Source organism: Pseudophryne corroboree, chromosome 4 (assembly GCF_028390025.1).
Source record: "Pseudophryne corroboree isolate aPseCor3 chromosome 4, aPseCor3.hap2, whole genome shotgun sequence".
In the NCBI taxonomy this organism is placed as follows: domain Eukaryota; kingdom Metazoa; phylum Chordata; class Amphibia; order Anura; family Myobatrachidae; genus Pseudophryne; species Pseudophryne corroboree.
This window is the reverse complement of record NC_086447.1, coordinates 837,905,051-837,928,844: the sequence shown is the minus strand read 5'-3', so window position 1 is coordinate 837,928,844 and position 23,794 is coordinate 837,905,051. Positions and strand designations below refer to the sequence as shown.

The 23,794-nt window shown below is 47.1% G+C and overlaps 1 protein-coding gene across 3 annotated transcripts in view; it reads left to right on the top strand.

Moving 5' to 3' along the window:
- Positions 1–23,794, top strand: part of PLCB1 (phospholipase C beta 1) — a 1,298,702-nt gene that overhangs the window by 1,012,736 nt on the left and 262,172 nt on the right. For all 3 annotated transcript variants that reach the window (XM_063918579.1, XM_063918581.1, XM_063918580.1), the window contains 2 exons: positions 9,395–9,479; positions 11,230–11,354. In XM_063918579.1, the coding sequence (XP_063774649.1) occupies positions 9,395–9,479; positions 11,230–11,354 (210 nt within the window). The remainder of the gene's footprint in view (positions 1–9,394; positions 9,480–11,229; positions 11,355–23,794) is intronic.

The following is a 23,794-nucleotide window of genomic DNA, read 5'->3' as shown; positions in this document are numbered from 1 at the left end:
CAGTAAGGCCATTAAAGATGGAACGTAGCTGGGTCTTCCAGCATGATGATGATGATGACCCCAAACACACTGCCTGGGCAACTAAGGAGTGGCTCTGTAAGAAGCATTTCAAGGTCCTGGAGTGGGCCTAGCCAGTCTCCAGACCTCAACCAAATAGAAAATCTGTGGAGGGAGTTGAAAGTACGTGTTGCCCGGCGACAGCCCCAAGACATGACAAATCTGTATGGAAGAGTGGGCCAAAATACCTGCTACAGTGTGTGCAAACCTGGTCAAGAGCTACAGGAAACGTTTGACCTCTGTAATTGCCAACCGAGGTTATATTATAAAGTATTGAGTTAAACTTTTTGATTGTCCAAATATTTATTTCTCTGACGTCCTAGTGGATGCTGGGGACTCCGTAAGGACCATGGGGAATAGACGGGCTCCGCAGGAGACTGGGCACTCTATAAGAAAGATTTGGTACTATCTGGTGTGCACTGGCTCCTCCCTCTATGCCCCTCCTCCAGACCTCAGTTAGATTTCTGTGCCCGGCCGAGCTGGATGCACACTAGGGGCTCTCCTGAGCTCTTAGAAAGAAAGTATATGTTAGGTTTTTTATTTTACAGTGAGACCTGCTGGCAACAGGCTCACTGCAACGAGGGACTAAGGGGAGAAGAAGCGAACCTACCTGCTTGCAGCTAGCTTGGGCTTCTTAGGCTACTGGACACCATTAGCTCCAGAGAGATCGACCGCAGGACCCGTCCTTGGTGTTCGTTCCCGGAGCCGCGCCGCCGTCCCCCTTACAGAGCCAGAAGCATGAAGATGGTCCGGAAAATCGGCGGCAGAAGACTTCAGTCTTCACCAAGGTAGCGCACAGCACTGCAGCTGTGCGCCATTGCTCCTCATACACACTTCACACTCCGGTCACTGAGGGTGCAGGGCGCTGGGGGGGGGGGGCGCCCTGAGCAGCAATAAAAACACCTTGGCTGGCAAAATAACCACAATATATAGCCCCAGAGGCTATATATGTGGTAATTACCCCTGCCAGAATCCAGAAAAAAGCGGGAGAAAAGTCAGCCGAAAAAGGGGCGGAGCCATCTCCCTCAGCACACTGGCGCCATTTCTCCCTCACAGTTCCGCTGGAAGGAAGCTCCCTGACTCTCCCCTGCAGTCTACACTACAGAAAGGGTAAAAAAGAGAGGGGGGGCACTAAATTTAGGCGCAGTATAACTTATAGCAGCTATAAGGGGACATAATTCAGTTAGTCCCTGCATTATATAGCGCTCTGGTGTGTGCTGGCATACTCTCTCTCTGTCTCCCCAAAGGGCTTTTGTGGGGTCCTGTCTCCTTTAAGAGCATTCCCTGTGTGTGTGCGGTGTGTCGGTACGGCTGTGTCGACATGTTTGATGAGGAGGCTTATGTGGAGGCGGAGCAGATGCCTATAAATGTGATGTCACCCCCTGCGGGGCAGACACCGGAGTGGATGGACTTATGGAAGGAATTACGTGCAAGTGTCGACTCCTTACATAAAAAATTTGACGACATGCCAAATGCGGGACAGCCGGCTTCTCAGCTCGTGCCTGCCCAGACAATTCAAAGGCCATCAGGGGCTCTGAAACGCCCACTACCTCAGATGGCAGACACAGATGTCGACACGGATACTGATACCAGTGTCGACGACGATGAGTCAAATTTAATGTCCACTAGGGCCATTCGTTGCATGATTAAGGCAATGAAAGAGGTATTACACATTTCTGATATAAACCCAGGTACCTCAAAAAAGGGTATTATGTTTGGGGAGAAAAAACTACCAATAGTTTTTCCCCCATCTGAAGAATTAAATGAAGTGTGTGAAGAAGCGTGGGCTTTCCCCGATAAAAAATTGGTGATTTCAAAAAAATTACTAATGGCGTTCCCTTTCTCGCCAGAGGATAGGTCACGTTGGGAAACTCCCCCTAGGGTGGATAAAGCACTCACACGTTTGTCTAAAAAGGTGGCACTACCGTCTCTGGATACGGCCGCCCTAAAGGAACCTGCTGATAGAAAGCAGGAGGCTATTCTAAAGTCTATATATACACACACTGGTGTTATACTGAGACCAGCTATTGCTTCAGCGTGGATGTGCAGTGCTGCTGCTGCTTGGTCAGATTCCCTGTCGGAAAATATTGACACCCTAGACAGGGACACTATATTGCTAACCGTAGAGCATATAAAAGACTCAGTCTTATACATGAGAGAAGCACAGAGGGAGATCTGCCGGCTGGCATCTAGAATAAGTGCATTGTCCATTTCTGCTAGGAGAGGCTTATGGACTCGGCAGTGGACAGGAGATGCAGATTCTAAAAGGCACATGGAAGTTTTGCCTTATAAGGGTGAGGAGTTATTCGGGGATGGTCTCTCAGACCTTGTTTCCACAGCAACAGCTGGGAAGTCAGCATTTTTGCCCCATGTCCCCTCACAGCCTAAGAAAGCGCCGTATTATCAGGTACAGTCCTTTCGACCCCAGAAAAACAGGCGGGGAAAAGGCGGGTCCTTTCTGTCTAGAGGCAGAGGAAGGGGAAAAAAAGCTGCAACACACAGCAGGTTCCCAGGAACAAAAGTCCTCCCCCGCTTCTTCCAAATCCGCCGCATGACGGTGGGGCTCCACAGGCGGAGCCAGGTACGGTGGGGGGCCGCCTCAAAAATTTCAGCGATCAGTGGGTTCGCTCACGGGTGGATCCCTGGATCCTTCAAGTAGTATCTCAGGGGTACAAGCTGGAATTCGAGGCACCTCCCCCCCGCCGTTTCCTCAAATCGGCCTTACCGACAACTCCCTCGGGCAGGGAAGCTGTGCTAGAGGCAATTCACAAGCTGTATTCCCAGCAGGTGATAGTCAAGGTACCCCTACTTCAACAAGGATGGGGTTACTATTCCACACTGTTTGTGGTACTGAAACCGGACGGTTCAGTGAGACCCATTTTAAATTTGCAATCCTTGAACACATACATAAAAAGATTCAAGTTCAAGATGGAATCGCTCAGGGCGGTTATTGCAAGCCTGGACGAGGGGGATTACATGGTATCCCTGGACATCAAGGATGCTTACCTGCATGTCCCCATTTACCTTCCTCACCAGGAGTACCTCAGATTTGTGGTACAGGATTGCCATTACCAATTCCAGACACTACCGTTTGGACTGTCCACGGCACCGAGGGTGTTTACCAAGGTAATGGCAGAAATGATGATACTCCTTCGAAAAAAGGGAGTTTTAATTATCCCGTACTTGGACGATCTCCTAATAAAGGCGAGGTCCTGGGAGCAGTTACTGGTCGGAGTAGCACTATCTCGGGAAGTGCTACAACAGCATGGCTGGATTCTAAACATTCCAAAGTCACAACTGGTTCCTTCCACACGCTTACTGTTCCTGGGGATGATTCTGGACACAGAACAGAAAAAAGTGTTTCTCCCGCAGGAGAAAGCCAAGGAGCTGTCATCTCTAGTCAGAGACCTCCTAAAACCAAAACGGGTATCAGTGCATCACTGCACACGAGTCCTGGGAAAAATGGTGGCTTCATACGAAGCAATTCCATTCGGCAGGTTCCATGCAAGGACCTTCCAGTGGGACCTCTTGGACAAGTGGTCGGGATCGCATCTTCAGATGCATCAACTGATAACCCTGTCTCCAAGGACCAGGGTGTCTCTACTGTGGTGGCTGCAGAGTGCTCATCTTCTAGAGGGCCGCAGATTCGGCATACAGGACTGGGTCCTGGTGACCACGGATGCCAGCCTTCGAGGCTGGGGCGCAGTCACACAGGGAAGAAATTTCCAGGGACTTTGGTCAAGTCAGGAGTCGTCCCTACACATAAATATTCTGGAACTGAGGGCCATTTACAATGCCCTAAGTCAGGCAAGGCCCCTGCTTCAAAACCAGCCGGTTCTGATCCAATCAGACAACATCACGGCAGTCGCCCATGTAAACCGGCAGGGCGGCACAAGAAGCAGGATGGCGATGGCAGAAGCCACAAGGATTCTCCGATGGGCGGAAAATCACGTACTAGCACTGTCAGCAGTGTTCATTCCGGGAGTGGACAACTGGGAAGCAGACTTCCTCAGCAGACACGACCTACACCCGGGAGAGTGGGGACTTCATCCAGAAGTCTTCCTACTGTTGGTAAACCGTTGGGAAAGGCCACAGGTGGACATGATGGCGTCCCGCCTCAACAAAAAGCTAAAGAGATATTGCGCCAGGTCAAGGGACCCTCAGGCGATAGCTGTGGACGCTCTAGTGACACCGTGGGTGTACCAGTCGGTTTATGTGTTCCCTCCTCTGCCTCTCATACCAAAGGTACTGAGAATAATAAGAAGGCGAGGAGTGAGAACGATACTCGTGGTTCCGGATTGGCCAAGAAGAGCTTGGTACCCAGAACTTCAGGAAATGATATCAGAGGACCCATGGCCTCTACCGCTCAGACAGGATCTGCTACAGCAGGGGCCCTGTCTGTTCCAAGACTTACCGCGGCTGCGTTTGACAGCATGGCAGTTGAATTCCGGATCCTAAAGGAAAAGGGCATTTCGGAGGAAGTCATTCCTACGCTGATAAAAGCCAGGAAAGAAGTAACCGCAAACCATTATCACCGTATTTGGCGAAAATATGTTGCGTGGTGTGAGGCCAGGAAGGCCCCTACAGAGGAATTTCAGCTGGGTCGTTTTCTGCACTTCCTACAGTCGGGAGTGACTATGGGCCTAAAATTGGGTTCCATTAAGGTCCAGATTTCGGCTCTGTCGATTTTCTTCCAGAAAGAACTGGCTTCACTGCCTCTGAAGTTCAGACTTTTGTAAAGGGAGTGCTTCATATTCAGCCCCCTTTTGTGCCTCCTGTGGCACCTTGGGATCTCAATGTGGTGTTGAGTTTCCTAAAATCACATTGGTTTGAGCCACTTAAAACTGTGGATCTGAAATATCTCACGTGGAAAGTGGTCATGTTATTGGCCTTGGCGTCGGCCAGGCGTGTGTCAGAATTGGCGGCTTTGTCATGTAAAAGCCCTTATCTGATTTTCCATATGGATAGGGCAGAATTGAGGACTCGTGCCCAGTTTCTCCCTAAGGTGGTATCAGCTTTTCACTTGAACCAACCTATTGTGGTGCCTGCGGCTACTAGGGACTTGGAGGATTCCAAGTTACTGGACGTAGTCAGGGCCTTGAAAATTTATGTTTCCAGGACGGCTGGAGTCAGGAAAACTGACTCGCTTTTTATCCTGTATGCACCCAACAAAATAGGTGCTCCTGCTTTTAAGCAGACTATTGCTCGCTGGATTTGTATTACAATTCAGATGGCGCATTCTACGGCTGGATTGCCGCATCCTAAATCAGTAAAAGCCCATTCCACGAGGAAGGTGGGCTCATCTTGGGCGGCTGCCCGAGGGGTCTCGGCTTTACAACTTTGCTGAGCTGCAACTTGGTCAGGGGCAAACACGTTTGCTAAATTCTACAAATTTGATACCCTGGCTGAGGAGGACCTTGAGTTCTCTCATTCGGTGCTGCAGAGTCATCCGCACTCTCCCGCCCGTTTGGGAGCTTTGGTATAATCCCCATGGTCCTTACGGAGTCCCTAGCATCCACTAGGACGTCAGAGAAAATAAGAATTTACTCACCGGTAATTCTATTTCTCGTAGTCCGTAGTGGATGCTGGGCGCCCATCCCAAGTGCGGATTGTCTGCAATACTTGTATATAGTTATTGCCTAACTAAAGGGTTATTGTTGAGCCATCTGTTGAGAGGCTCAGTTATATTTCATACTGTTAACTGGGTATAATATCACGAGTTATACGGTGTGATTGGTGTGGCTGGTATGAGTCTTACCCGGGATTCAAAATCCTTCCTTATTGTGTCAGCTCTTCCGGGCACAGTATCCTAACTGAGGTCTGGAGGAGGGGCATAGAGGGAGGAGCCAGTGCACACCAGATAGTACCAAATCTTTCTTATAGAGTGCCCAGTCTCCTGCGGAGCCCGTCTATTCCCCATGGTCCTTACGGAGTCCCCAGCATCCACTACGGACTACGAGAAATAGAATTACCGGTGAGTAAATTCTTATTTTTCCGCAAGAATATACAAATAAATTGTTTAAAAATGATACAATGTGATTTCCTAGTTTTTTTTTCCAGACTCTGCCTCTCACAGTTGAAGTGTACCTATGATGGAAATTACAGACCTCTCTCATCTATTTAAGTAGGTCAACTTGCACAATCGGTGGCTGTCCAAATACTTTTTTGCCCCACTGTATGTATGTATATATATATAGTCAATGCAATACCCAGACCAGCCCCCCCCCCCCCCCCCCCCTCTCACCTGCGTGTCCACTGTAAGCCAGTGCCGTAAGTTCATCCCTGTCGCCCGGAGGCAAGTTAGAGTTTAGTGTCCCCCTACCCCTCAAAAAAAAAGAGGAAATTATATATACTGCAGTTTGACAAGATAGAGGTGACAGGGACAGGATACAGCTCTGAATTCAGCACCCTTACTCAATATCAATGATGTGCGGTGAGATCATAGTCTGGGGAGGAACTGATTTTATATATATATATATATATATATTTTTTTTTTTTTTCAATGCAATAATGCACTACCCAGGCCAGCGGCCCCCCTCTCTTACCTTTGTGTTGCGTGTAGGCCAGTGCCGTAAGTTCATCCCCATCGCCCGGAGGCATGTTAGCATATGGTGCCCCCCTACCCCTCGAAAAACAGGGAAAATTATATGTAATTTGGTGCTAGGACAGAGGTGACAGGATCAGGAGGGGCAGTGCCAGGAGAGGTGTGACAGGGCCAATACTGAGATGAAAGGTACAGTACAGTGGGGCCAGGACAGACTAAGACAGAGGGTACAAGAACAGGACAGGGGTACCAGGACAGAACAGAGGGGACCGGAGAGATTGGTGACAGCACAAAGACAGAGGGGACAGGTAGATGACAGGAGTGACAGGACCATGACAGAACAGAGAGGACAGGGACATGACAGGAGTGACAGGGACAGAACAGATGTGACAGGGAATGGACAGATGTGACTTGGACAGGAGAGAGAAAAGACAGGGCCAGCACAGAGGTGACAGGGACAAGACAAGAGTGACAGGGGCAGGAGAGAGGGGAGACAATGCCAGCACAGAGGTGACAGGGACAGGACAAGAGTGACAGGGACAGGAGAGAGGGGAGACAATGCCAGCACAGAGGTGACAGGGACAGGACAAGAGTGACAGGGACAGGAGAGAGGGGAAACAATGCCAGCACAGAGGTGACAGGGACAGGACAGAGGTGACAGGGGAGACAGGGACAGAACAGATGTTGCAGAGACAAGATAGAGGTGACAGGGACAGAAGCTCTGAATCCAGCACCCTTACTCAATATCTATACTGTATGTAACCCCTCCCTTCAATGACAGTCCAACTCACCAGTGGCTATGCTGTATGCTTTTTAGCCTGCAGCTGCTCAGACTGAGCCTGCTCCCACAGCCAGAGGAGGAGAGTCCCGCTGATGCCTGCACGTGGAGTCAGGCCGGGTTGTGCAGTGTCATATATAGCCTCCAGGGTGACTCCTACCCCCTCCTTACTCCTGCCCAGCAATCACCATGGGGACCATCTAGTGTGCAGGAGTCACATACAGCAATGATAGAATACTGGATCTGTCTCTGTTATTATTGTTTTGGATGTGATTCCAGCTTACAGAACTAGCTGGGCAGGTATGTGTGTGGTAATGGTGTTTGGAGGAGGCTTGACCTCGGAAGGCTGCCGGCCGCCAGCACAGACTGAAGGCTATACACACTGCCAGCCTCTGCTGATGCTGCTCTCCACTTGGCAGGGGCTCAGAACGGCCGGGGGACAATGGATGAAGTGCTACCTTCAGGGCTGGAGCCCGGTGGCAGCAGACTCCGCTGTCTCCGGCAGTTCCGCCCCTGGTGTAGGCGCTGCTGCTGGCTGGGAGAGGGAAAAGCGCTGGCCTCTGCCGCCACACATACTGTGGGTTTCCCACCGCCTTCAGGGCCACCGCTTCACCACCCCACCGCTGCTGTAGCCAGGCCAGCTCCAACGCCAATCACTCACCACCGGGTCCCACCGCCACTTCCCCCCGCCGCGTATGGGTGATTGGAAAGTGGATCCAGCACTGGGTCCGCTGTCCAATCACAGCTGCCTCGCTGACATGGGCGTCTTGTCCCTGTCAACGAGCCACTTGTAGATGTGCCGCTTTCAGCATCTTTTTAATGGGCTTTTACAGCCCAGTGCTTGGTCCCGCCCCCCGCTCTAACCCCGTTCCCATTATCTACGGGAGGCACTGCTATCAGTGCCTTCCAAACTGATTTAATAAGTTAAAATTATTAGAATAAAATAAAGAAGATACTTATGACACAGAGTATGTGTCATAAGTATCTTCTTTGTATTATTTTAATCATTAATCACCCCTGCCTCCCCTGACTGCACGTCCCTGGTTGTGGTGGCGTATTATAGATAGCTGCTATTGCAATTTTCATGATACTATTAAATAAAACTTACATCATGTCCGATCCTTATATAATATGGAAAGGGATGGTATCGGGATCCTGGCGCTTGGTATGCCGGCAGTCAAAATGCAGATAGCGGGATCCCGATGCTCAGGGTCCTGACTCCTACCAGGTGAGTATGCTATACCTAATCTTTAACCTCCCTACTCCTAAAGAGGAGAGAAAGATTTTTGGTTTTACATTAATATGTTCAGTGTAGCCTGCTGGATGTTTCACTTTATCTGTATTTAATGGAATATCTATTATTATGCAAATATATGTTATTCTTTCCTAAACAAGTCATAGACTTCTAGAAGAGCCCAATGGTTCTCTCTTTCCCACTCTTCCCACACTCTGTGGTAGACAATCTTGTCTGAATCCTCTGCATGTACTAGAATACACTGTATATTTAGTTTCCTAGTCTATTATATCTTGTGGCTTTATACCTTATTTCCGCTAGCAGCATTTACACAGCCTGATATAATCTATGTCACAAGTAGGGGCATATCAAGGAAGGACAAGGGGTCACGTGTTGTCTCCGTCCGGGTCCCCTCCTCTCTAGCAGGCAGCAGTAGTGACAGTGACTCTGAACACTAGGTGGTGCGCAGGTCTCTGGGAAAAAAGTTCTCTACTTTCTCCAAAGGGTTGTACAGGGAACATGCTGAATAGATTTAGATAATTATAACCGCGTTAGTAATGTCAGGTATGTTACGCAGCTCAGTAATGTGCAGGTTTTGATATGAATGTTTTATTCAAGTCAAGTACGGTATGGATTTCCTCCAAGGTTACAATCAGTTCCGATCCAGGGTCGTGCCATAATCAGGGTCTTACCGGAATCATATGTTCAACTTGTACTGACCCTGATTAATAACAGATATATGCAATAACCATCTGTTTATGTTTTGTTTTTTTCTTTACAGAGAGAAATAAGAGTTTTGAAATGTCCTCCTTTGTGGAAACCAAGGGTCTTGAGCAGCTAACAAAATCTCCAGTAGAATTTGTAGAGTATCCTTTTCATAACGGCTTTACCTCTGTTATATACTCTAGGTTTACATTTTGTATACATTTTAGGAGGTGTAACCCTTGCTTTCTTCTCATATTTTTCCCTATCCGTTACCTTCCAATGCATTCACCATCTACTTCCCAAGAACAGGATGTAGTCATGATGTCAACAGTTATGATGTCAACATTGTTGAAATGCCAACATTGACCGTGTTGCATTTGCAGAATGTCGGCGTGTGCACAGTGTCAACATGTGAAGGAAGGGCTAGGTGTTCGGGATATATTCACTGCCAGTAGCGCCATAGGATGAGCCAGAAGTCATCAGGACGTCAACGCTGGACCCGGAAGAGACCACTGGAGCCGCCAGACCTGGTCAGTCATGACTAGACCACTAGGGACAATTTGTCGATATTCTATTCATGTCAACATTTCATCAGTGTCGACATGATGAATGCGATTCTGGTCAATGTTGACATGCCAAACATATTGACATTACGACCATGTCAACAAAATACAGATACACCAAGCCTCAATATGCTATACGGCACGAGACGCTCGGTGTGACTGGTCGATCCCAGAGGTGGAAGGTAATGTTTTTTTCTTTCAAATTTTGCACCTTATTCACATCACTGATGCAGCAAACACCACTCGAAGTGTACTACAGACGCCGGGCTGTAACTTTAATTGCATAATTCAAGTTGCAGTCATTAATAACACCAGTATGTACCTAGAAATGCGCAAAGTACAGCCCTCCCAATGAGAGCTGTCCTTTGCGACAGAAGGACTTCCGGGTTTACGACCTGTGCATGCGCAGTGTGATGTGGCGGCCTTGTTTGTGCTGGGAGTGATCTGACTGGATCTCTCTCTGAGGGAATTGCGAAAAGAAGCCAATAAGCTTCTGTTGGCGTTACTTACTGAGTCCATACTCCAGAAATGCAGTGAAAATACAGTTTTGGGATTTTTGCCATATTTTTCCTTTAGGTCATCCCTTCCGTGCATATGCGATACGTGGCCAAACCTCCGGAAACAGCATTTTTGGAGGTTTGGCCGCATTTAAGCTTTACTGTATCTTGCCCTTGATGAGAAAACAACCTGAACTGAAAGATGTACATGCTTGAGACCTTCCCAGCCAAGGGTGCATGACAAAACGTTTAGTGTAAAAAATGTACAGTAGGCATGGCTGTCCCTACATGTTCATGTTAATATTTGTAATAATCAGACAGAACTGGGGAATGGCAGAATTTCATATCAGCAACTAACATCAAAGAATATGATGGAAGTTGGAAGATTCTGCACTCATGGGTATATTAAGAAAGATACAGTGACCAAGGAGAAAGAGGAAGAGAATTATCAGACAAAGCAGAGGGGCCAGGAGCCTGGAGTGGACTGTAATACAGCAAAGTATCACAAACAAAGTGCCAGGAGACAAAGGCAACAGGAACAAAGAACACGGTATGTCCGAGGTCTTGCACTCTAATCCCTAGTGTAGAACTGTCCCCTATGTGCTATTGGTCCTACAGCAGCAGACTATTACTCTAGGTTTGCCCTTGGTTAATCCATACCTCTGATCATTAGTTATTCTGGAATCACCTTTTTTTTTGTTTTCAAGAGTGGATTTGTGTTATAAAGATTTATTTGTAAGGCACCGGTGATGTTGCTGATCATAGTTCAAGGCTTGAGCTTTACAGATGGAGGTCTCTGTTTTCTGTGTTTTGTTCATAAAAAAAAAAAAATCTTAACCACAGATTTACAGATATAACAAGATGCAGCTTAGTCGAATTTACCCAAAAGGAACACGTGTAGATTCTTCAAATTACATGCCTCAGGTCTTTTGGAATGCTGGATGTCAAATGGTGGCTCTCAACTTCCAAACAATAGGTAAGAGCAACTCTTCTTATAGCATATATTCTGGTTTATGGTGGTGTGAGGCAGTTCTTCTCAACTTCTCCAGTCCTCAGGTACCCCCAGGAAGTCATGTTGTGGGGTTTTCTGTCTGTGAAAGCAGATAATTATTAATTAATGAACCAACAAAATAGATTAACTCACTTGTGAATGATTAAAGAAATTCACAAAACATGACTTGTTGGGGGTACTATGGACTGGTTTTGAGAACCTCTGGTGTAAGGTCTACTGGATCATACAAGGATAATGGGAGTGTCTAAGAAATGTCATGAATTGATATGTCAAACTCACAAGTCACTAAGGATCGTATTTTAGCAGTATTTTAGAGATAAATATGTATTAATACAGTATATAAGTCATATTTTTAATGTTGTTTTATTTAAATGTACTACGTTTCAATGATAAACAAAACCACCACAAAATATTCTCACAGCCATTAGCCCAAATGCAATAATCATTTTAGAAAGTACATAGTTTATGTGCAATTTCAGCATGAACGGTGTAATGGTTAGTATTACTGCCTCACAGCACTGAGGTCTTGGGTTTGATTCCCACCATGGCCCTAACTGTGTGGAGTTTGTATATTCTCCCTGTGCTTGCATGGGTTTCCTCCGGGTACTCCGGTTTCCTCCCACAATCCAAAAATATACTGGTAGGTTAATTGGCTCCCAACAAAAATGATCCCTAGTGTGTATGTGTGTGTACAAGTGTACATCTATTAGGGAATATAGATGATTGTAAGCTCCACTGGGGCAGGGACTGATGTGATTAGCCAAATATTAATCTTATTAACCAAAAATCACGTAGCCCATTACCACTTGACTCATGGAATGTAAAGCATATTCCATTGCATTCCAAAAGTGACCCATGGAATGCACGTCATACCCCATTGCGCTACAAAGATATTTCCTTATCACGTGACTTCATTGCATTTCAACAAAACTATAAAGATAAAATATAATCCAATCTATACTTATTATAATAACAGTACATACAAGTTGCTATATATACACATTTAAAGTGACAAAAAATGCTGTTTATATGTATTGGATAAATATTTGGTTTTCCATTACTTTATTTGGTTTATTTTTAACTAACCGACAGATGTGTCCTCATACAAGTAGCCTCAATACACCATGTGACGCGAGACGTCTTGTGCAAATGAGCCACAAGGTCCCGTGCGAACTGCTAGCGCCGGGTTTTATTTTCATGTATTTTTACGTGCGAGCAGAGTTTCACGGGACGTGGTGTGGCGTGACTGCATCAATAATGTATGAGGGCACATCTGCACACAGCACACATTCTTTACAAAAATAAAAACTTTTTGATTTGATTTTGTTCTTTATACATGAGTTATCTAAAGAATGTCTGACTAGTTTATACTTTTCTATATAAAGCTTGGGTTATTTGGAAGGTGCCCCAATGTCGTTTTATTATTTTTTCAAAACTTTTATATTGTTTCCCATAATTTGTACATATTGACGATTGTAAATTTCTATCCTATTCTATCCCTATTTTATTCTTAGTATGTTGTAAATGATCGGTCCTTTCAACAGAGTCAATGTTTCTTTTTGTATTTTCAGGTCTTCTTTATATCCTGTTTGAAGAAATACATTTTTCATCATTGTATTTTCTCTTCATGTACTTCCTCCTGTGTGCAGTGGTTTTGTGTGCACTTATTTATGGTGACATTCTATAAGAGAAAATAAGATTTTACTTACCGGTAAATCTATTTCTCGTAGTCCGTAGTGGATGCTGGGGACTCCGTAAGGACCATGGGGAATAGACAGGCTCCGCAGGAGACATGGGCACTTTAAGAAAGAATTTAGATTCTGGTGTGCTCTGGCTCCTCCCTCTATGTCCCTCCTCCAGACCTCAGTTAGAGAAACTGTGCCCGGAAGAGCTGACAGTACAAGGACAGGATTTTGGGAATCCAGGGTAAGACTCATACTAGCCACACCAATCACACCGTATAACTTGTGATAACTTTACCCAGTTAACAGTATGAACAATCACAGAGCATCAGATAAACTCTGATGCAACTATAACATAACCCTTATTTAAGCAATAACTATATACAAGCATTGCAGAAGAAGTCCGCACTTGGGACGGGCGCCCAGCATCCACTACGGACTACGAGAAATAGATTTACCGGTAAGTAAAATCTTATTTTCTCTAACGTCCTAGTGGATGCTGGGGACTCCGTAAGGACCATGGGGATTATACCAAAGCTCCCAAACGGGCGGGAGAGTGCGGATGACTCTGCAGCACCGAATGAGCAAACACAAGGTCCTCTTCAGCCAGGGTATCAAACTTGTAGAACCTTGCAAAGGTGTTTGAACCTGACCAAGTAGCCGCTCGGCAAAGCTGTAATGCCGAGACCCCTCGGGCAGCCGCCCAAGAAGAGCCCACCTTCCTTGTGGAATGGGCCTTAACTGATTTAGGCAGCGGCAACCCAGCCACAGAATGAGCCTGCTGAATCGTGTTACAGATCCAGCGAGCAATAGTTTGCTTTGAAGCAGGCGCCCCAAGCTTGTTGTAAGCATACAGGATAAACAAAGATTCTGTTTTCCTGACCTTAGCCGTTCTGGCTACATAAACCTTCACAGCCCCGAATACATCCAGTAACTCGGAATCCTCCAAGTCAGTAGTAGCCACAGGCACCACAATAGGTTGGTTGATATGAAAGGATGAAACCACTTTTGGCAGAAATTGTGGGCGGGTCCGCAATTCTGCTCTATCCGCATGGAAAACCAGATAAGGGCTTTTATGTGACAAAGCCGCCAATTCTGACACACGCCTAGCCGAAGCCAAGGCTAATAGCATGACCACCTTCCACGTGAGATATTTTACTTTCACCGTTTTGAGTGGTTCAAACCAGTGTGATTTCAGGAAACTCAACACCACGTTAAGATCCCAAGGTGCCACTGGAGGCACAAAAGGGGGCTGAATCTGCAGCACTCCCTTTACAAACGTCTGAACTTCAGGCAGAGAAGCCAGTTCTTTTTGAAAGAAAATGGATAAGGCCGAAATCTGAACCTTAATGGAACCCAATTTAAGGCCCAAAGTCACTCCCGACTGTAGGAAGTGAAGGAAACGGCCCAGCTGGAATTCCTCCGTAGGGGCATTCCTGGCCTCACACCAAGCCACCTTTTTTCGCCATATACGGTGATAATGTTGAGCCATCACATCCTTCCTAGCCTCTATCAGCGTAGGAATGACCTCATCCGGAATGCCTTTTTCTGCTAGGATACGGCGTTCAACCACCATGCCGTCAAACGCAGCCGCGGTAAGTCTTGGAACAGACAGGGCCCCTGTTGCACAAGTCCTGTCTTAGAGGCAGAGGCCACGGGTCCTCTGTGAGCATTTCTTGCAGATCTGGATACCAAGTCCTTCTTGGCCAATCCGGAACAATGAGTATTGTTCTCACTCCTCTTTTTCTTATGATTCTCAGCACCTTGGGTATGAGAGGAAGAGGAGGAAATACCTAGACCGACTGGAACACCTACGGTGTCACCAGTGCGTCCACAGCTATCGCCTGAGGGTCTCTTGACCTGGCGCAATATCTCTGCAGCTTTTTGTTGAGGCGGGATGCCATCATGTCCACCTGTGGCAGTTCCCACCGACTTGCAATCTGCGAGAAGACTTCTTGATGAAGTCCCCACTCTCCCGGGTGGAGGTCGTGCCTGCTGAGGAAGTCTGCTTCCCAGTTGTCCACTCCCGGAATGAACACTGCTGACAGTGCGCTTACGTGATTCTCCGCCCAGCGAAGAATTCTGGTGGCTTCTACCATCGCCACCCTGCTCCTTGTGCCGCCTTGGCGGTTTACATGAGCCACTGCGGTGATGTTGTCTGACTGAATCAGAACCGGTTGGTCGCGAAGCAGGGACTCCGCTTGACGTAGGGCGTTGTATATGGCCCTTAGTTCCAGGATGTTGTTGGAAATTTCTTCCCTGTGTGACTGCCCCCCACCCTCGGAGGCTTGCATCCGTGGTCACCAGGACCCAGTCCTGAATGCCGAATCTGCGACCTTCGAGAAGGTGAGCACTCTGCAGCCACCACAGGAGAGACGCCCTGGGGGATAGGGTGATTAACCGATGCATCTGAAGATGTGATCCGGACCACTTGTCCAGTAAGTCCCATTGGAAGGTCCTCGCATGAAACCTGACAAAGGGAATGGCCTCATATGAAGCCACCATCCTTCCCAGGACTCGAGTGCAGTGATGCACTGACACCTATTTTGGTTTTAATAGATTCCTGACCAGTGTAATGAGCTCCTGAGCTCTCTCTATCGGGAGATAAACCCTTTGTCTAGGATCATGCCTAGGAGAGGCAGATGAGCTGTAGGAACCAACTGTGACTTTGGAATATATAGAATCCAGCCGTGTTGCCGTTACACTTCCAGAGAAAGTGATACGCTGTTCAGCAACTGCTCTCTTGATCTCGCTTTTATGAGGAGATCGTCCAAGTACGTGATAATAGTGACACCTTGCTTCCGCAGGAGCACCATCATTTCCGCCATTACCTTGGTGAATATTCTCGGGGCCGTGGAGAGCCCAAACGGCAACGTCTGAAATTAGTAATGACAATCCCGTACCGCAATTCTGAGGTACACCTGATGAGGTGGATAAATGGGGACATGAAGGTATGTATCCTTTATGTCCAGAGTCACCATAAAATCTCCCCCTTTCAGGCTTGCAATGACCGCTCTTAGCGATTCCATCTTGAACTTGAACCTTTTCAGGTATATGTTCATGGATTTTAAATTCAATATGAGTCTTACTGAACCGTCTGGTTTCGGGACTACAACATGGTCGAATAATAACCCCCTCCTTGTTGAAGGAGGGGAACCTTGACCACCACCTGTTGAAGATACAATTTGTGAATTGCAGTTAACACTGTTTCCCTCTCGTGGGGGGAAGCCGGCAGGGCCGTCGGTGAGGGGGCATCTCCTCAAAGTCCAACTTGTATCCCTGAGACACAATATCTATTGCCCAGGGATCTAACAGGGAGTGAACCCACTTGTGGCTGAACTTACGAAGGCGTGCCCCCACCTGGCCTAGCTCCGCCTGTGGAGCCCCAGCGACATGCGGTGGATTTTGTAGAGGCCGGGGAGGACTTCTGTTCCTGGGAACTAGCTGTGTTGTGCAGCTTCTTTCCTCTGCCCCCGCCTCTGGCAAGAAAGGACGCACCTCGGACTTTCTTGTTTCTTTGTTCGAAAGGCTGCATTTGATAATGTCGTGCTTTCCTAGGCTGTGCAGGAATATAAGGCAAAATATCAGAATTACCAGCTATAGCTGTGGAGACCAGGGCCCTCATTCCGAGTTGTTCGCTCGGTATTTTTCATCGCATCGCAGTGAAAATCCGCTTAGTACGCATGCGCAATGTTCGCACTGCGACTGCGCCAAGTAACTTTACTATGAAGAAAGTATTTTTACTCACGGCTTTTTCTTCGCTCCGGCGATCGTAATGTGATTGACAGGAAATGGGTGTTACTGGGCGGAAACACGGCGTTTCAGGGGCGTGTGGCTGAAAACGCTACCGTTTCCGGAAAAAACGCAGGAGTGGCCGGGGAAACGGTGGGAGTGCCTGGGCGAACGCTGGGTGTGTTTGTGACGTCAACCAGGAACGACAAGCACTGAACTGATCGCACAGGCAGAGTAAGTCTGGAGCTACTCTGAAACTGCTAAGTAGTTAGTAATCGCAATATTGCGAATACATCGGTCGCAATTTTAAGAAGCTAAGATTCACTCCCAGTAGGCGGCGGCTTAGCGTGTGTAACTCTGCTAAAATCGCCTTGCGACCGATCAACTCGGAATGAGGGCCCAGGTCCGAGAACCCTTCTCCACACAATCCTAAGCCTTCCATATGCCTCTTAAGTCGGCATCATCTGTCCATTGCATATTCTACAGGACACGTCAAGCAGAAATCGACATAGCTTTGACTCTAGGACCCAGTAAACTCATGTCTCTTTGGGCATGTTTTATATATATATATATATATATATATATCTCTTAAGACAGCATCTTTAAAATATAGATCTCTATATATACATATATATATATATATATATATACATACTAGGGTCTCAATCTCTGCTGATAAGGTACCTGTCCACGCTGCCACAGCGCTATAAACCCATGCCGACACAATCGCCGGTCTGAGTAGTGTACCAGAATGTGCACGCTATCTGCAGGATCCCTGAGAATAGCTGTTACGTCAGGGCTACCCTTTGGGCAAACGTGACACCCTAGGGGAAGATTCCCATCGTATCCTGGCCCTAGTGGGGAAAGGATACTCCCTGAGAATTCTTTGTGGGAAACTGCAGTCTCTTGTCTGGAGATTCCCGCCCTTTTTCATCATGAGAGGAGGGAAATTTACCTCAGCTTTCTTCCCCTTAAACATGTGTACCCTTGTGTCAGGGACAGATGAGTCATCAGTGATATGCAAATCATCTTTAATTACGATAATCATATATTGAATACTTTTCTGCCATTTTGGCTGTAACTTTGCATTATCGTAGTCGACACTGGAGTCAGACTCCGTGTCGATATCAGTGTCTATTATTTTGGATAGTGAGCATTGAGAAACTCTGAAGGTCTCTGCGACATAGGGACAGACATGGGTAGATTTCCTGTCTGTTCTCTAATCTTTTGTGCAATAAATTCACCTTAGCACTTAATTACAAATATCCAAACAGGTGTCGGCGTTGTCGACGGAGACACCCTCTCACACACATATTTGCTCCATCTCCTCCTTAGGGGAGCCTTTTACCTCAGACATGTCGACACACACTTACCGACACACCACACACTCAGGGAATGCTCATCTGAAGACAATTCCCCCATAAGGCCCTTTGGAGAGACAGAGAGAGAGTATGCCAGCACACACCCCAGCGCTATTAACCCAGGAATAACACAGTAACTTAATGTTAACCCAGTAGCTGCTGTTTATATTGATTTTAGCGCCTAATTATGTGCCCCCCCTCTCTTTTTACCCTCTTCTACCGTGTAACTGAAGGGGAGAGGCTGGGGAGCTTCCTCTCAGTGGTGCTGTGGAGAAAAAACATGGCGCTGGTGAGTGCTGAGGAAGAAGCCCCGCCCCCTCGACGGCGGGCTTCTGTCCCGCTTTCATGTACAATATTTGGCGGGGGCTCATACATATATACAGTGCCCAACTGTATATTATGCAAACTTTAGCCAAAGAGGTCTCTAATTGCTGCCCAGGGTGCCCCCCCCCCCTGCGCCTTGCACCCTTACAGTGAACGGAGTATGTGGGTGTAGTGTGGGAGCAATGGCGCACAGCTGCAGTGCTGTGCGCTACCTCAGTGAAGACTGGAGTCTTCTGCCGCCGATTTCGAAGTCTTCTTGCTTCTTTCACCCGGCTTCTGTCTTCCGGCTCTGCGAGGGGGACGGCGGCGCGGCTCCAGGATCGGACGACGAGGGTGAGATCCTGTATACGATCCCTCTGGAGCTAATGGTGTCCAGTAGCCTAAGAAGCAGGACCTATCTGCAGAGAGTAGGGCTGCTTCTCTCCCCTCAGTCCCACGATGCAGGGAGTCTGTTGCCAGCAGAGCTCCCTGAAAATAAAAAAACCTAACAAAATACTTTCTTATAGCAAGCTCAGGAGAGCTCACTAAACAGCACCCAGCTCGTCCGGGCACAGATTCAAACTGAGGTCTGGAGGAGGGACATAGAGGGAGGAGCCAGAGCACACCAGAATCTAAATTCTTTCTTAAAGTGCCCATGTCTCCTGCGGAGCCCGTCTATTCCCCATGGTCCTTACGGAGTCCCCAGCATCTACTAGGACGTTAGAGAAAAGAGAAAAGCACAATGTTCATTAAAAATGTATGAGTGGTGTGCAATAAGTTTCCAGAAGTGCAGTGCATTCATAGAGTAGACACAATCTGCATGTTCACTTCCTTCAGGAACTCGTTATGGAGTTCAACAGAGGCCACCGGAGAGCCATGATCTTTTACAACTACAGGAGTGGTCTACAACAGCAGGAGATAATCAATCACAAGCTGCTTTTGGTGAGGAAGCATCGTTCTGAACCACTGTGTTTGAGTAGTTTGCAGAATTTCTGTGCTGGAATCCGTAGAAGACAAGGAACACTGCAGCCGTCCTGGGTCCGCCATCACCGAGGACAACTTTACTGCCATGCGGGCCACAGTTGAGGTGGACACCAAGGTGACCAGACTTGAGAGCAGAAGGAGGATCGGGTCACTTGGTGCTGATACATGTTGGGCAGGTTTGATGACAGTCTCTCAAACTCTGTTTGGGAGATAATCAGTGGCAATGAATCTGTATCTACAGTTTCAACCCCGAGACCCAACAACAGATGACCCAGTGGACGGACTCCAGTTGGAAGTACCGACGTGAGCGGAGTTTGGCCAAGCAGATGGTGGCTGTCATGACTGGTCATATGGCTACTGTACCACTCGTGCAGCAGCGCACCGTCACTGGGGATTGGTACGCCATCCAGTATGTGCTGCAAGTGCTGGAAGCCATTTCCAGACACCGTCCAAGAACTTGCGCCCGTGGTGCCATTCTCTATCTGGAAAGTGGTGGATTTTTTGGCACGTGAACGCATCCAGGAGCTTGGGAATCCACAGTACAGTCCACACCTGGCCCCCTGCAACTTCTTTGTGTTCCCACAAATCAAGCGCCAGATGCGTGGGATTCGTTTTGAGTCAATGGAAGCTGCATTGGAGACCTTCATCCAGTATGTAGAAGACATACCTACTTTGGACTGGTTCAGCTGCTTCACCAAGTGGTTTGAGCACATGCAACTTTGCATAGACTCCTCTGGCAAAGACAAAAAAAATGCAATGTTCACTTTGTAAATATAATACTTTTGGTGCATCCGGAAACGTATTGCATACCACTTGTATTTTAAGGTTCAAATTTAACCTGCGTAGTTTTTGAGGTGCACTGGTTAATTGTGGCATACTAGGGAAAAGTAATTATTTTAGGTTTATTGGAGGTCATTCCGAGTTGTTCGCTCGCAAGGCGATTTTAGCAGAGTTGCTCACGCTAAGCCGCCGCCTACTGGGAGTGAATCTTAGCATCTTAAAATTGCGAACGAAGTAATCGCAATATTGCGATTACACACCTCGTAGCAGTTTCTGAGTAGCTTCAGACTTACTCGGCATCTGCGATCAGTTCAGTGCTTGTCGTTCCTGGTTTGACGTCACAAACACACCCAGCGTTCGCCCAGACACTCCTCCGTTTCTCCGGCCACTCCTGCGTTTTTTCCGGAAACGGTAGCGTTTTTTCCCACACGCCCATAAAACGGCCTGTTTCCGCCCAGTAACACCCATTTCCTGTCAATCACATTACGATCGCCAGACCGATGAAAAAGCCGTGAGTAAAATTACTAAGTGCATAGCAAATTTACTTGGCGCAGTCGCAGTGCGAACATTGCGCATGCGCATTAAGCGGAAAATCGCTGCGATGCGAAGATGTTTACCGAGCGAACAACTCGGAATGAGGGCCCTTATTCACTTGTGGGTAGTGTTTCAGGAGCAATTGTTTAGTTTTTTCGGCTGACAGTGCTTAGTAGCGCTGATAGTGATTTTATTTATATCTTTTATAAATTGCAATGTACAGATTCGTTTTCGTGATCACTATGCATTTATTTAATTTAAGTTTGAAAATAAAAAGATATAGTAGATCTTCAACAGTAAGTTAGATTTTAGTAAACTTTATCTTTGTTATGATAGGACATACTGTAAATGTAAAATAAATATCTATATATATCTATATAATCTATATATCCCTCAAAACATCATACCTGGACTAAAAGACGTGTCTATCTTACCTCCTGCCATTAGGGTAATTCTTTCCCTTGCCTAAGCCTGTTACCTGAAGGCAAAGCCCTGAGGTATTTCTACAGCACTGCTACGTGAAACGCCCCTCTCTATGGGTCTAATTCAGACCTGATCGTAGCCGCCCGCCCCCCCCCCCCCGGACGATCCCATAACGGTGGGAAAACGCCACCGGCCCACACCCTCCCGCCCAGTGACCGCCTCTGCCTGTCAATCAGGCAGAGGAGATCGCAGGGCTGAGATGGGCACCGGCCGTCTGGCATGCGCTGGTGCACTGCGGCGCCGTCGCATGGACAGTTCAGACCTGATCACCCACTGTGCTGCACAGCAGCAATCAGGTCTGAATTAGGCCCTATGCCCCAACCAGGCCCTTGGGTCATGGTTTGTGAATGTAAGCAAGGCAGTGCCTCAGAGATGTCACTAATACCCTGGAAATTGATGATCTGCATATTGGTTTAGCCCAGAGGCAGATTAAACGGGATAGGTATCAAATCTTGGAGAGAGCTAAAGTACCAACCAATTAGCTTATGTCATTTTACAGGCTGTGTTTGAAAAATTACAGGAGCTTATTGGTTGATACGTTATCTATGTTCACTTGATCACTCTCCCCGTCACCATACATCTCCCCCTAGGACCCTGTGGAGCACACTGGTTTAGTAACCTGGACTCCTCTGTGCCCTCTGGGCCTAGGTTGCATAATAAATTATCTGGCTATGGTTAAACACGCAAAATTGATGCCTCTACTATGAACATCGAGGGATCTACAGTATTTATTATTTAGCAGGGTTTTACCCCAATACATAACTATTCATATCACATTATTTAGCTCCGATTTTTCTGATCTATTTAATAGACTTTGCTAGTATAGTGCATACAAAAAGAGGCTGTGCTGGGAAAACATTTTGCCATTGTAAGTCTTTCGCACCTAGAAAATTTGCCCATGGCAACCAACCAGCATTGAGGTAACATTTATAATTTGCATACTCATACCTCCCAACTTTTCTGTGAAGGGAGTCGGTACCCTGGCGCAGTGAAGCTGCGTGTGCCAGAAAGGGGGCGTGGCCTTGCCAAACGGACCCATTTTCCAGCCTTTTGGGTGGGGGAGGAGGTGCCCAGTGCTCCCCGAGCAGCTGGGCAGCCCCCTGCTCCCCTCCCAGCACTGAATAGATACCATGCTCATCACTCACTTTGCAGAGCAGCAGGTGATCAGCGGGACAGTGTCCGAATAGTGGGACTGTCCTGCTGGAATTGGGACAGTTGGGAGGTATGCATACTATAAAATTATACAAAGCAGCTGATTGGTTGCCATGGGCTTTTCACTGCTTAGTAAATCTCCCTCATAATAGACAGCCCCGATCTTAACTGACCCTGTATCCGAAGACCCAGGGCTATTTTTATGCACTTCTATCTCATGAATTTCCATTACTTTCTTCATTATAGAGCAGTGATTTTCAACCTTTTTTTACTCGCTGCACACCGAACAATATTTTAAAATTCCCAAGGCGCACCATCAGTTCCCCACAGAAAAAAAACAAAAAACACACATTGGCCCTCACAGTAAAAAAAATAATTCCACACATACATTGGCCTACACAGAAAAAACAATCACATTGCTCCCCACATAAATCATGTTGCTCCCTACATAAATCCTATTGCTCCCCACGTGGTGGGGGTTGTTCATAGTGGAGTGCTGCAAATACTGAGTAGCGGGCGGTCGGGCAGGTGTGGATATGGGTCGGCAAGGAATGCTGTGTATGCAGGCGGGAACTGGAAGATGTGTATGCAGGCGGGTGGGTGGGCTGGCTGGGTGGTGATACACGGCGGCCGTGACCTATGATATCACACCGCCGCGTCTTCAAGGCATCGGTCACGGCCAGAGCACGACTGATCCTCTAAGAAGAGCCCGGGCCAACAGTTCACTCTGAAGGTACAGGAAGCTGCTCTGGCTCCGCGGCACACCTTGCAACTGGTGGCGGCACACTAATGTGCCATGGCACACTGATTGAAAAAGCCTAGAGTATTATAAACTTGGTTAGCAGGATTGCGTGTAATACAGGCACAGTTGCCCTTGTCCATATTCCACAGATACTGTGTTTGCAGAACAGATCAGAAATGAGAAGAGGTCAGGAGATTGTGGGGGGGTGAACGATGACTTTGCCTAATTGCTGTCGCAGGTGCCATTGCGTTAATCCCACCTACACAAACAAAGATCACGATTACACTTTTTAGCACATCATCTTCACAGTGTAACCCAACCCTTGATTATATTAGTTTCTTCTAATTACTCACTAGAATAGGCTTAAATTTCTAATTAGCCTGAAACAAAAGCTCAAAATCTTTATAAAACATTTGCTCTTGTTTACTTGATCTAGATTTAAAAAGCTTTTCCTTCCATAATTAATAACCACGGAGGTGGTGGAACAGAATCTCGTACTCCGCTTGATTTTATAACAGACACGAGTACTAAATCACACAGACAATAATGGATGACAATGAGCAGGAACAATGATTTATTTTACATATTGCCTATGAATGGGAAAGGGAACACATTTATTTTTATTCACAAAAATGAGATGAAAAGTGTTCA